General features: G+C 49.1%; 1 protein-coding gene across 1 annotated transcript; it reads left to right on the top strand.

Annotated features, from left to right (window-relative positions):
* The first annotated feature begins 544 nt into the window (after positions 1-544).
* On the top strand, positions 545-13,149 carry upf2 (UPF2 regulator of nonsense mediated mRNA decay). Its single transcript, XM_047022568.1, is given in 23 exon segments — positions 545-645; positions 1,701-2,075; positions 2,279-2,601; positions 2,604-3,057; positions 3,141-3,301; positions 3,475-3,666; positions 3,765-3,905; positions 4,305-4,408; positions 4,508-4,593; positions 4,716-4,824; positions 4,945-5,058; positions 5,151-5,267; positions 5,777-5,962; positions 6,160-6,363; positions 6,690-6,965; positions 7,089-7,272; positions 8,584-8,735; positions 8,896-9,000; positions 9,087-9,185; positions 9,294-9,464; positions 10,487-10,628; positions 10,795-10,915; positions 11,919-13,149. Coding segments are annotated over 22 exon segments (3,825 nt in total). The 5' UTR covers positions 545-645; position 1,701; the 3' UTR covers positions 11,929-13,149.
* The last annotated feature ends 789 nt before the right edge of the window (positions 13,150-13,938 follow it).

The following is a 13,938-nucleotide window of genomic DNA, read 5'->3' as shown; positions in this document are numbered from 1 at the left end:
TTTATAAGCAAATGCACTATAGTGCAACTGGGGATGCTAAACCTGGAATCGCCATGATCTCCCCAGGAACTTACATTGGAATCTAAATAGCCCATTTATAGTCCGTGTATTTATTAAACTTTTTATTAAACTACAAATAACTTGGTCCGGTATTTAACCTTGTATCATTCTCAACTACCCAGTTTAACAATACAGACATTATATCTAATGATGGATATATTTATAGTAAAACAGTGACATTGATATAAACATACGGTATATTCGTTTGCTACAACCAATAAGAGCCAAAAACAACTATCAGCGCGAGTTCACACACTTCCATTTTTGCCTGGCTAGTTCTGAGGTTGGATCCCAAAGACACACTCCCTCGTGTCAATTGTAACTTTGCCTGTTCAAATTTCTATGACCCGTAATTTTATACATTCAAGTTTGCTTAAATGCATTAGTAGTATATCACAGTGCAGATTTTAGAACAATAAACAACGTACAATTAGCACGAGCAGACTAGAACCGAAAATAATTATATAAATTTGTATCAGGCAAAATTCTCGAGACCTAATTGTTATGGTCCTTTGGTCCAAATGATCACAGGGGGAAATTTTACCCGTCGCTCAAGCCCTATGTTTATGTTGTCAGAAATCGAAGGTAACAACACTATTGATATTTTTCTCATTGAACACTTGTATAATACACATATATGTTGCATATGCTGTTTTGTCAATGTGTGGCGTATCAGCGCCACTGTGATAAAAGCTCGTGCACTGTTCAGTTATTTGTTTACCTCAAATGCTTCATGCAGAGGCCTACTAGCGTTTTGCATTAGCATACCTATACCTAGCATAACAGCTTCTGTATTTTTACCAACCCAATGCTAAATTTCATATTTGATGTAGTCAGCTGAAATCAATGGAAAATAACAATTTCAGAGTTTCACTGTCATCATTCGCAATTTGATACAGAGCTATATGTATGGAAACCAGTGTCGAGCTCAGTAGGGACGGGTTAGCTCTGGCCACCTAGCGTTAGTTAGCTACAGTACTAGTTAGATAGAGCTACCTCGACGTCGTTAGCACACAGCAGCAAAGCTACAGTACACAGCTCTGCAGTATCCAACTTTTTACATCATGGGTGCAGTGAGATGACAATCCCTCGGCGCTTACTTAGCTAATCAGCCAAGTATGTTTTTTTGAATAAATATTGACGTATCAATATTTAATAAATACATAAAGTTAGTCTAGCTATCAAGCTAACAAACCTTACGTTGGCTATCTTCCTTAGCCACATTGCTAAGTTACAATGGTGAACGCGCCAACGCATTTGACATAGATAGCTAGCTAAGTTAATTCCTTGTTTCTTCTCTGGAATGTTGGTTAACATCTCTCGAGACCTTTTTTCATCAACGGCTAATTTCTGTATACATATTCATATGCATTGTTCATAATGCTTCGATAATTGGTGCTATTTGAACATGACAAGTTGCTAATGCGTTTTTTAGCAGCGACCAGACTTTCCGTAACTATACAAGTGTATACAAGATTGCACAAAATTAGCTAAAGGAGTAGTCTGGAGCTAAGCTAGTAGTTAGAGCTAGATAACTGTCATCCGATGATAGATTGGCTACAAATAGCACAGTAACTGTGATCATAGTTGCCTTTTAGGTGAAATGTAGCTATATGAACTAATAATCTATTCCCGTCTAGGATGCCTGCTGAACGCAAGCGATCGGTAAACATGGATGAGAAAGAAGTTTGCTCATTCACTAATAAGGAGAAAGAAAAAGAGAGAGAAGGTGAAAGGCGGCCTCCTTCTTCCCGGGATAAATCAAAAGATGAGACCAAAATGAGTGGTAAGAAGGACAGCAGTAAAGCTGTTGAAGAGAAGAGGAGGCGGTTGGAAGAAGAAAAGAAAAAGAAAGAGGAGAAGGAGCGGAAAAAGAAAGAGGAGGAGAAACTCAAGGCAGAAGAAGAGCAAAAGAAGAAAGAGGAAGAAGAAAAACAGCAGCAGGAAGAAGAGGAGAGGAAGCTTCAGGAGGAAGAAGCCCGAAAGCAACGAGAAGAGGAGGCTGCACAACTCAAGTAAGAGATCATACGCAGAGTTCACTACTAGCTCCTGCTAACTCGAGATCCTACACAGAGTTCACTAGTGTGAGAGAAAGTTTAGCTGATGTTCACAAACATGCATAGATCAATTGTGGTTAATTTTTATGATACACGCAACACCTCACAATAGCAGAACCCTGTGAATAAACCTTCATGCTATGACTTTCTTCCCCGCACAGGGAGAAAGAGGAGAGCCACCAGCTGCATCAGGAGGCCTGGAAAAGTCACCAGTCCAGGAAGGAGCTGCGCAGTAAGAACCAGAATGTTCACGAGGGTCGACCTGAAGAGTCCTTTTTCAGCCGGCTGGACTCCAGCCTGAAAAAGAACACAGCCTTCGTCAAGAAGCTGCGCACCCTCACCGAGCAACAGCGGGACTCTCTCTCCAACGACTTTGGCTCACTCAACCTCAGCAAGTACATCGGCGAGGCTGTGAGTTCTGTGGTGGAGGCCAAGTTGAAGATCTCGGATGTGGGCTGTGCTGTGCACCTGTGCTCTCTCTTCCACAGCGCTATGCAGAGTTCGCCCCACTGCTTCTGCAGGCCTGGAAGAAGCACTTTGAGGCCCGTAAAGAGGAGAAGGCCCCCAACGTGAGCAAGCTGCGCACAGACCTCCGGTTCATCGCTGAGCTCACCATTGTGGGCCTCTTCACCGACAAAGAGGGCCTATCTCTCATCTACGAGCAGCTGAAGAATATAATCGGAACAGACCGGGAGACGCACACACATGTGTCAGTGGTCATCAGCTTTTGTAAGCACTGCGGGGATGACATCGCTGGCCTGGTACCTCGCAAGATGAAGCTGGCAGCAGAGAAATTTGGTCTGGCTTTCCCTCCCAGTGAGATCATCAACACGGAGAAGCAGCAACCTTTCCAGAATCTTCTGAGGGAGTACTTCACCTCGCTTACCAAGCACCTGAAGAAGGACCACCGGGAGCTCCAGAACATCGAGCGGCAGAACAGGTGAGGGGAGCAAAATGAGATGTTTTTCCGAATGTGTCTCTCCACGCACTGACTGGGACGACCTCTGTGTGTCTCTCCTCCAGACGTATTCTCCACTCCAAAGGAGAGCTGAGTGAGGACAGACACAAGCAATATGAAGAGTTTGCTACCTCCTACCAGAAGCTTCTGGCAAATACCCAGTCACTGGCGGACCTGCTTGATGAGAACATGCCAGAACTCCCCCAGGATAAAACTGTACAGGAGGGTAAGGGCTTTCATATAGACAAAGTAACAACATTTCTATAAGGCACTGTTGGGTCAGTGTCTTAGTGTGTGTGTGGGCACTGTTGGGTCAGTGTCTTAGTGTGTGTGTGTGTGTGTGTGTGTGGGTAAGAGTGAGTGTCACGTAACACTTTTTTCCCCCTCTCTGGATGGTAGAGCATGGCCCTGGCATTGACATCTTCACCCCTGGGAAGCCTGGGGAGTACGACCTGGAGGGGGGCATCTGGGAGGACGAAGACGCCCGCAACTTCTACGAGAACATGGTGGACCTCAAGGCTTTCGTCCCCGCCATCTTGTTCAAGGACAACGAAAAGAGCAACCAGGCTAAAGACAAAGAAGAGGCCAAAGGTACGTGGTCCAACAGGCACACGCGCTCATTTCCCCCCTCGGGCTCTGTCCGCGATCGATGCCCGTGGACTAACCCCCACACGGCGTCCTGTCCTCAGATGCTGGGAAGGAGGCGGCCAGCACAGAGGAGCTGGAGCTGGAGCTGGAAGCCCTGGACATCACTGACGACCCTCTGGAGCTGGAGGGAACCGACGAGGCGGAGAACGAAGAGCTGGCCAAGAAGCTGCTGGACGATCAAGGTAGAGACGGAGCCACGTGGACCAGCGTGGTTCAAACTGCTCCCAGTGAGCTATCAGAGTGTGAGGATAAAGATGATAGAGTGAGAGAGAGAGTCGAATGGCTGTTCTTGAAGTGTGTGATGCGCATGCTGTCTTTTGCAGGCTTCAGGTTAGGGTCAGGGAAAGGTCAGGGAAAGACGGCAATGGGCCGCTCAGGTATGTTTGAAAGGTGGAGACGCGTGTTTCATTGAGAACGCCATACAATAATCCACACGGGATGTATTTTAAATCATTTTTTATTCCATGTTTATGTACCATGGCAATTAAATATTGAATTCGCAGGCTTCTTTCTGGGCTCTGCACCAGGGTTTTGGACTTGCACATGCCGCAGCTAATGGTTTGTCATGTCTGTATTTGCAGAACAAGAGGATGAGGAAGCCAGCACCGGCTCCCACCTGAAGCTTATAGTTGACGCCTTCATCCAGCAACTCCCTAACTGTGTCAACAGAGACCTCATAGACAAGGCAAGACAACTCTTCCATACTGAAGGAGTAAGGCCTTCCAGTAGCACCATATTGACATATTTTAATCTTCTAACAACATTGACTGTATGTGCGTGACAGGCTGCCATGGACTTCTGCATGAACATGAACACCAAGTCCAACAGGAGGAAGCTGGTCCGAGCTCTCTTCACAGTCCCCAGACAGAGGTCTGTCTCCCCCTGGCTGATTATCATTGTATTGTGTGTGTGTCTCCAGCAGAGGGCGCTCCTGTCCCTCATTTGAAGGTTGAGTCTTGTCAGTGGCTCTCACTGTGCCTGTTCTGTTGCAGGTTGGATCTTCTGCCCTTCTACTCCCGCCTGGTGGCCACCCTCCACCCCTGCATGTCAGACGTGGCTGAGGACCTGTGCTCCATGCTTAAAGGGGACTTCAGGTTCCATGTAGGTTCCTTTTGTTATTGCACCTAGCAATGCTAACGCTCTCTGTCACTTCTAAACCGATTCATTTGATACCAGGTCTGTGCTTATCCTTCAAAATACTTTCCTCTTGTGCCCCCATAGATTCGGAAGAAAGACCAGATCAATATTGAGACAAAAAATAAAACCGTTAGGTTCATTGGAGAGCTGGCCAAGTTCAAGATGTTTACCAAAACAGACACGCTTCATTGTCTGAAGGTAAGTGGTGTATGACGGCCAGGCGTGGAGGTGTGGGCTGCTGCCCTGACATCACGTCAGTGTGTGTTTGACCCGTCTGAGCGTCCCTGCAGATGCTGCTGTCTGACTTCTCCCACCACCACATCGAGATGGCCTGCACCCTGCTGGAGACCTGCGGACGCTTCCTGTTCAGATCCCCCGACTCCCACCTACGCACCAGCGTCCTCCTGGTACACACACACACACACACACACAGGCACGCACACACTAAAACACATCCATACACCCCTACAAGCATATGCGCAACTCCCCCAGAACTCCCTGTGCCCAGAATCCTGCAGAGATTTCTGGTTTTAGAACTTCCGGAGGCCAATCCTGGTCTAATCTGGCTATTAATCTGGAATTAATGGTCCTAAACGGCTTTGGGACTAGGCTATTCAGGTCTTCAGAGCCACTGACTCAGGAGCTATTCATGGCTAAGTGGCTAACTGGGAGAAGCGAGACGTCACCATTTGTCTTGAATCTAGGTTTTAAGGCTCAGACAAAAGGTGAAGAGTTATCATCCACAGCCACCGCTCACAGATCGAATATTACTAGGCCTAAAATAAACTCAACCCACCCATGTTTTTCTCACCTGATTTATCAATTAAATTCCACAGATAGTGTGTCGCCATATTTGGTTCAATCTTTATCGTGAGTTGGGACTCACCAAGTGTCATATGTCATGTGCGTGTTTCAGGAACAAATGATGCGTAAGAAGCAGGCTCAGCACCTGGACGCCCGCTACGTGACCATGGTGGAGAACGCCTACTACTACTGCAACCCGCCGCCCATGGAGAAGACCGTGCGCAAGAAGAGACCCCCCCTGCAGGAGTACATCCGCAAGCTGCTCTACAAGGACCTGTCCAAGGTCACCACGGAGAAGGTTAGACACGCATCACGTGACCCGATCACCCTGCATCCTGGCCTGCTCGGAAAGCCTTTTAAAAATGTGTCAATCCACTCCCGGTGAGGAGTGTCTGTAGCAGGTTGGCTTTAAAAGCTTGTCCACGTGATCAGTCACATGATCTGTGGTTCCTCTTGGTTACACCCTGGATGTGTTCCTCCTCCTCCCCCCTCCAGGTGTTGAGGCAGATGAGGAAGCTGCCCTGGCAGGACCCCGAGAGCAAAAGCTACCTGATCTGCTGCATGGTCAACATCTGGAACGTCAAGTACAACAGCATCCACTGTGTGGCTAACCTGCTGGCCGGCCTGGTGGCCTACCAGGAGGATGTGGGCATCCATGTGGTGGATGGTGTTCTGGAGGACATCCGCCTGGGCATGGAGGTAGGCAGGACACTGGGGAAAACAAGCCCAGAATAAGGAGCTATCCCTGGGCATGGAGGTAGGCAGGACACTGGGGAAAACAAGCCCAGAATAAGGAGCTATCCCTGGGCATGGAGGTAGGCAGGACACTGGGGAAAACAAGCCCAGAATAAGGAGCTATCCCTGGGCATGGAGGTAGGAAGGACACTGGGGAAAACAAGCCCAGGATTAGGAAAGACTGCTGTGGAACCAGGATGGTGGGCCAGCATAACATCGAGGTAGATAAATGGGGTACTTTAGAGGACAGCTCCCCCTCACCTCCGCACATCCCTCTCTCCACCTTGCAGGTGAACCAGCCCAAGTTCAACCAGCGCAGGATCAGCAGTGCCAAGTTCCTGGGGGAGCTCTACAACTACCGCATGGTGGAGTCTGCCGTCATCTTCCGCACCCTGTTCTCCTTCATCTCGTTCGGGGTGAACCCCGACGGCATCCCCAGCCCCCTGGACCCCCCCGAGCACCTGTTCCGCATCCGCATGGTGTGCACCCTGCTGGACACCTGCGGGCAGTACTTTGACCGAGGCTCCAGCAAGAGGAAGCTGGACTGCTTCCTGATCTACTTTCAGGTATGGCTGCTCAAATAACTTGCTCTTATCAGCTTAGCTCTGTCAGGTTCTCTGGCACTCTACTTCCCAGAGTGATAATGTGAACAGCTTGTTAAGGTGTGTGTGTGTGTGTGTGCTCTCCAGCGGTACATCTGGTGGAAGAAGAGTGTGGAGTTGTGGAGTGCCGACCATCCCTTCCCCATAGACATTGACTACATGATCAGTGACACCCTGGAGATGCTCCGGCCCAAGATGAGGCTCAGCTGCTCCCTGGAAGAGGCCATCAAACAGGTGGCTGAGCTGGAGAGGGAGGTCCTGGTCAAACTAGGTACGATGCGTGCACACACACACAGACACCCCCCCCCCCCACATACAGAGAGGGTGGAGCAGCTCCTCTGGTTGGCCCACTCCTGCTCTCTGTTGGCCCTGATGAACGGCATTCCTCCTTGCGTGGGAGGATTCACCTTTTTTGCCCTTTGTCTCTCTGTCAGACGAGTTTCTTCACTCTCCCCACACACACACACACACACACACACACATAGAGTAGCCAAACCAGCTCACAGCCATAAACTGGTACTAAAACCCGCATGCCTAAAATACTTCTGTCATTTTTGGCAGCGGTGTAGTGTGGCTTAAGCAATCGGGTTTCAGCCTGCACCACAATCTACACTATGTGAAACATTGCCAGCATACGCTATCTCAGCATGTACACTGATTCCCCTCGACTAACGCTAGTGAGTTTGCTGCAGTAGAATTGGAAATCAAAGCGCTGGAGAGGCGGATGAGGACAGGGAGACAGAGCGGAGAGAAAGCAGAGGAAGAGAAGAGGGGATCTGCCTGCGCTAGGGAAGAGAAAGAGGCAGAAGAGGAGAACCAGGAGATACAGACAGGCATTCCTGTGGCAGGTGTAATGTGTTGAGTCACTGTGTAAATATACAGGCCCTTGTAAATGCACAGACACAAAGCATTGTTCTGGGTTTCAAGGTGTTGATCGGAAACATGCGGGACTGCTCCTGATAGCCCTACCTTGTGTGTGCGTGTCGGATCTGTGTGTGTGTGTGTGTGTGTGTATCGGATGAAGAAGAGGGGAGAGTGATTGATGAGGGTGACGGTGGGCCCTGGCTGAACACTGGCCCATTGTTTCCTACCTTTCATCCAATCACCTGGATAAGGCATTCCTCAGTCCTCTGCTGAACCGAGGCCTGCTGTTTCCAGCCAGGGCCTCGTCCCCTTTCCCTCGTCCTACCCCAGCACTGTCAGACCAGCTGGAAGGCCAGAGAGACTTGCTCTCTAGGTTCTGTGTACAAACCACCCCACCTGTCCCAGTTAAGCTCAATTAGGCCCCTGTATCTTAAGCTTGAAGAACATAAAAGTTTTTTTTGGTCTAGGATATAATCTGTCATTATATTCCTGGCTTGCTTGTAATCATACTATTCAGAACCTGGGAGCAGCAAAGCCAGCTCAGTCTGTGGGGATATTGCTCACCAGACAGCCTTCTCATAACAATCAGTAGCTATTATGCAAAAGGCTTAGCTTGTTCTTAAGAAGAAAGTGCCTGCAACTCTTAACGTTTGCTGGTATTTGCAGTTGTACTAACTGTATGTGTGTGTAACTGTATGTGTGTCCCCGCCCGCCGCAGGTCTGGCCATGGAGAAGGACGGCCGGTGCTCCAGTGCCTTGGGAGAAGGAGAGGCTCTGGATGAGGAGGACGACGATGATGATGAGGAGGGAGGGGCGGAGACCGAGGAACAGTCAGGCAACGAGAGCGAGATGAACGAGCCAGAGGAGGAGGTGAGACCATCGCTCCCCTCCAGGCACAGCCTCCAGTGCTGCCTGCTGGCCTGCTTCAGCTGATCCAGGCACAGCCTCCAGTGCTGCCTGCCTGCTTCAGCTAACACGTCTGTGTGGTAAAGACATGAACCACAACACACCAATCCCCTGTGTGTTCCAGGAAGGGTCGGAGAACGAGGAGGAAGAGAGGGAGGAAGAGGAGGAGGAGAACACTGACTACCTGACCGACTCCAACAAGGAGAACGAAACTGACGACGAGAGCAATGTAAGATGCGGGGTTTATCTGTCCGTAGCGTGGGTGTGTTTGTGTGTGTGCTGTGTTCCTAACCGCCCGGTGCTGACCCATGGCAGGAGGTGACCCTGCGTGGGGGAGGGCTGAAGCACGTGGCCTGTGCTGAGGACGAGGACTTCATCCAGGCTCTGGATAAGATGATGCTGGAGAACCTTCAGGTAACCCACTCCTGCTCCTCCCTCCCCTGGCTTCTGCCCAGGCCGACACCCCCCCCCCCCCCCCCCCCCCCCCCTCAGGAGGTCTCACTGTGTGTGTCCATTGTTTAGCAGCGCAGCGGCGAGGCGGTCAAGGTGCACCAGCTGGACGTAGCCATCCCCCTGCAGCTGAAGAGCCAGCTGAAGAAGGGGCCCGAACCAGCATGCACTGGGGAGGGCGACGCCGACGGCTCCGACACCATGCAGTTTGTCATGCTCACGCGCAAGGGCAACAAGCAGCAGGTACACACACACACACGTATATGCCCTATTTTCTTCCATAGTGGGTCAGTTAGCTCTCTCCACAGATTGGGCAGTGTTAGACAGCCTCTGCGATAATATTGACTCATGTGTTGCAGCCGTGTGTGTATTTAGGCACCCTCCAAGGGTGGAATGTGTGGTTTGGGGGCAGAGACCAGCTCATGTACTGTAGGGTGTGTCCAGTTTTTATCCAGAGAGTTTTGGAAAAGTATTCTACACTCTACACACAAGACTTTTAGACAGAACATTTCTGAATTACGACCTCTATGCAAACAGCATTACTGTTATTTACTCAGAGACAGACTCCGTCAGGGACTGGGACACATCCCGTCATTGTTGATATTTAGAGTTGTTATGAAGGAGGGATGACGTTTTAGTTCTACGCACAGCTGGAAGCCGTTGGCTGAGTGAATCCTGGGGTGGGCCCTGGAGAAGGGGCTCCTGTCTAAGTTCAGGAACATGTCTGTTACGTGATGTACCTGGATCCCAGCTCAAATTAACCCACCCATCTCTCACTCTCTCTCTCACTCTCTCTCACACACACACACACATTCCGATGGGAGTGCCCTTTATGCTTTCTCCAGAGGGCTTCTCAGAAAAACACACTTCAAAGCCTAGAATGGAATCATTAAATGAATGGAATGGTTTTTGCGAAATAGTGTTTGGCCCTCTACATTTATGTAGACTGGGAGTATGGCTTCGACTCCCAGCTGTTGACTCTGAATGTTCCTCCCTCTCTCCCCCTCCTGCAGTATAAGATCTTGAATGTTCCTCCCTCTCTCCCCCTCCTGCTGTATAAGATCTTGAACGTTCCTCCCTCTCTCCCCCTCCTGCTGTATAAGATCTTGAACGTTCCTCCCTCTCTCCCCCTCCTGCAGTATAAGATCTTGAACGTTCCTCCCTCTCTCCCCCTCCTGCTGTATAAGATCTTGAACGTTCCTCCCTCTCTCCCCCTCCTGCAGTATAAGATCTTGAACGTTCCTCCCTCTCTCCCCCTCCTGCAGTATAAGATCTTGAACGTGCCGCTGTCCTCTCACCTGGCGGCCAATCACTTCAACCAGCAGCAGGCTGAGCAGGAGGAGCGCATGCGCATGAAGAAGCTCACCCTGGACATCAACGAGAGGCAGGAACAGGAGGACTACCAGGGTAGGACACACACCACGGACACACACACACCACGGACACACACACACCACAGACACACACCACGGGGACACACACCACAGACACACACACCACGGACACACACACACGGAATGAGGACATGAGGGGCTTTTGTGTGGTTGTGTTAACCCTGGGTGTGTGTGTGCAGAGATGATGCAGTCCCTGGCCCAGCGTCCGGCTCCGGCCAACACCAACCGCGAGCGTCGGCCACGCTACCAGCACCCTAAAGGTGCTCCTAACGCCGACCTCATCTTCAAGACTGGAGGAAGGTGAGACTCCATCCTAACTGGAGAACACACACACACACACAGAGACTAGCTAGAGAACACACACAACATACAGTGTTAACAGCTGGGGGTTTACATTAGACAGTGGACATTAGAGTGGATCTCATGTCATGTGCCGGTCACCTAACTGACTCTGCCTTGTGGGGATCTCTACACCTGAACAGAAGGCTTGAGAAATGAGAGAGACAAGAAAGGCAAGACAGACAGCAGGAGCAAGAGAGCAGAGAGATATGAGATCCAGGAGCAAGAGAGCAGCGAGATATGAGATCCAGGAGCAAGAGAGCAGAGAGATATGAGATCCAGGAGCAAGAGAGCAGAGAGATATGAGATCCAGGAGCAAGAGAGCATAAGCCGGCCGTGCCTCAGAGAACTGCTCCCACCAGATGATATGAGGACCTTAGGTTGTTTAGTTAAGTTGTTTGAAGCAGATGTCCCTCCTGAACTCTGCCATTTGTGTTTTATTCCAAATGCTGTGTTTCTCACGCATTTATTCTCTTATTTATTATTGTGTAAAAATGAGGAAAAAGTTTAAAATAAAGATTGCTTTAGAAAAAAGAAAACACAACGACAGAGGCTTGTTTTTTGTGTGTCCTTTGATGAAATAATTAGTGTGACAAAAGCAGAGTGGATATTTAAACTCTCACATTAGCCTCCCAGGAATGTATGCATAATACCAAGCAGTCAGGCACAACTGTGGTTTGAGAAATCTGTATGTAACAGTCCTTTCGTTCACGGTGGGGGCTAATCTGTTCATTACGATATTCTGTTCAATAGCAACGCATGGTTTTTAAGTCTGGGGCAGAGAGGTGGGAGGGCTGGAGGTATGAACAAGTGACTGAAGGTTTAAGAAAGGACAGTGAATTAAAACAAATGGTGAACAAGTTGTGTTGTTGTCTAGGAGGTGATGGAGAGCTGGAGGCGTAGAGGAGGCTGCTGTGGAAGGCAGCTGCTACAGTAACCTGCCGCTCTCCGCTCTCTCCTCCAGGAGACGCTGATGGAGTCTGGCCAAGGGAGCAAACAAGCGAGTGAGAGAGCGAGCGCAAACGAGAGAAAGAGAGAGAGAGAGACGTGTGGAGGACCGGTCTTGCTTGACCAGGGAGCAAGGCCGCCAGCCGCCCCCACTGACGCAAGCGCCTGACACCCAACCCTGCTGCTGCAGGAGGAAGAGGGAGGGAGGATGGGTGGGCAGGGTTCACCCCTTTCGCCCAGTCTAGGGGGCCCAGGCCACCCCTTCCTTTCTGTCTGCCACCGGGCACGTCACCAGCACACAAACCAACCACCTGTCTGAAGGAGAAGCTCAAACAGTGGGGGAAAAAGACCTTGAAACGAATGACCAGCTGACTGGCCGGATGGACAGACATGATCCCAGATAGACAGCCAGTCAGGCATCCAGACAGGGCCACAGGCTTCCCTCAAAGACATGGATAGGGCTCTCACACATGCGCCAGAGAAGCGGAGAGAATATGCTGAATGTGTGTGTGTGTGAGAGAGAGGGAGAACATGAAATGCTGGGTGGGTGGGTGGGGAGGGGGATTTTGAGATTGACTGTGCTTCACTTACTGGAAACATCTGTTATTCAGTGTTTTTTTTCTCCCCTCTGTCTACCTACATCACACACTGTATGTCACAAGACTGAGAGAAATAAGGGAGAGGGGAGGGGAGGGGGGATGGAGTCACCAAGCTACTGATGAGACGCTGTAACAGGCAGTCTAGGGAGGAGCCAGGAGCTGTACAGAGGGAGGACAGTGTGTGTGTTCCTGAGGACTACTGTGTTTCCCCCTGTTTAACGCTATCCCTGTTGGAATAACTTGTTGCATTATGTTGCCGTGGTGATGACCCAGACAGGGGGTCTTAGCAAGAGACCAGCGATGACTGACCAGCGTTTCATCATCAGAAATAAGAATATATAATGAGTATATAGTCTTTATTTTTCCAGCATTTAGCATTCTAGGTGTTCCATTTTAGTTTCCCATGGAGTTATTTTTGATGATATTAGACTTTGTGTTGATTTGGGTTTCTGTGCTGTATTGTGGTAAAGCTTTTGGACAAATAGATAAGATACTATAAGCTGCCTCTGGAGTGTGAAACTCACTTCCTATATCTTGTTTGATTTTTACTGTCTGTAGGTAATCTGTATTCTACTGCATGGGCCATTCTGCACCAGCTTTGTACGCCATTCTGCCTAGTGTTATTAATAAAATGTTTGTTAATGAGTACATTTTGCCTTGCTTCCTTTTACTGTGTTGAGGATTTGCCTGACCTACGGCCTAATAGGAATTCTATTGTGTGTTTGTTTGACAGGGAGATGGGACTCTGTGTGAGAGGGCACTCTTGAGTGGGTGTGTCTGTCTGTTTCTAATTATGTGGCCCCAAACATGCTCATTTCCTCACTTCCTGTCTGCAGAACAACCTCTTACACATACACATATAAGCACGAATATACACACCCTGAAAACTCCAGCGTCAGTTGCCTTCATTCACACTCCCAGAGTATAGATTCCAGAAGCTCTCTCTTTTTGCTGAAACACACACATTACTTCACACTCTTTGGGAGAGAGGTTCTCTGAAGAATCTGGGTGAAATGCTATGCAGCCAGAAAGCTCTCCCACTATAAAACGTCCAAGAAGTGTTACACCCACAGCTGTCTCAGCAGAATGGATTGAGGTTGAAACTACCAAATATAGCCTACAACTACAGATACCAGTCTAAGATGAGATATTGTACTCAAAGGAAGCTTGTTTGCGTCCTGTGTTCTTTCTCTAATCTCATCCACCTATATACTAGCTGATCCACTGGAGGTGAAAGCCATGGTGAATCATTCTCCACATGGTCAATCATTATAAGCCATCTAATGGTGCATTACATTCCATATTAAAAGACCTGTGACGAGTAACTCAAATATCTCATTTGACTGAGTTCATGTATATTAGTCTCTTTATTTAGTTACAAATGTGCATTAAGTGTGCATGTGTGCATATCATACTGAACAAAACAACTGACATTTC

This window comes from Hypomesus transpacificus, chromosome 7 (genome assembly GCF_021917145.1).
Source record: "Hypomesus transpacificus isolate Combined female chromosome 7, fHypTra1, whole genome shotgun sequence".
Taxonomy (NCBI): domain Eukaryota; kingdom Metazoa; phylum Chordata; class Actinopteri; order Osmeriformes; family Osmeridae; genus Hypomesus; species Hypomesus transpacificus.
Note: the sequence above shows the minus strand (reverse complement) of the source record. Positions and strands in the feature narration are given on the sequence as shown.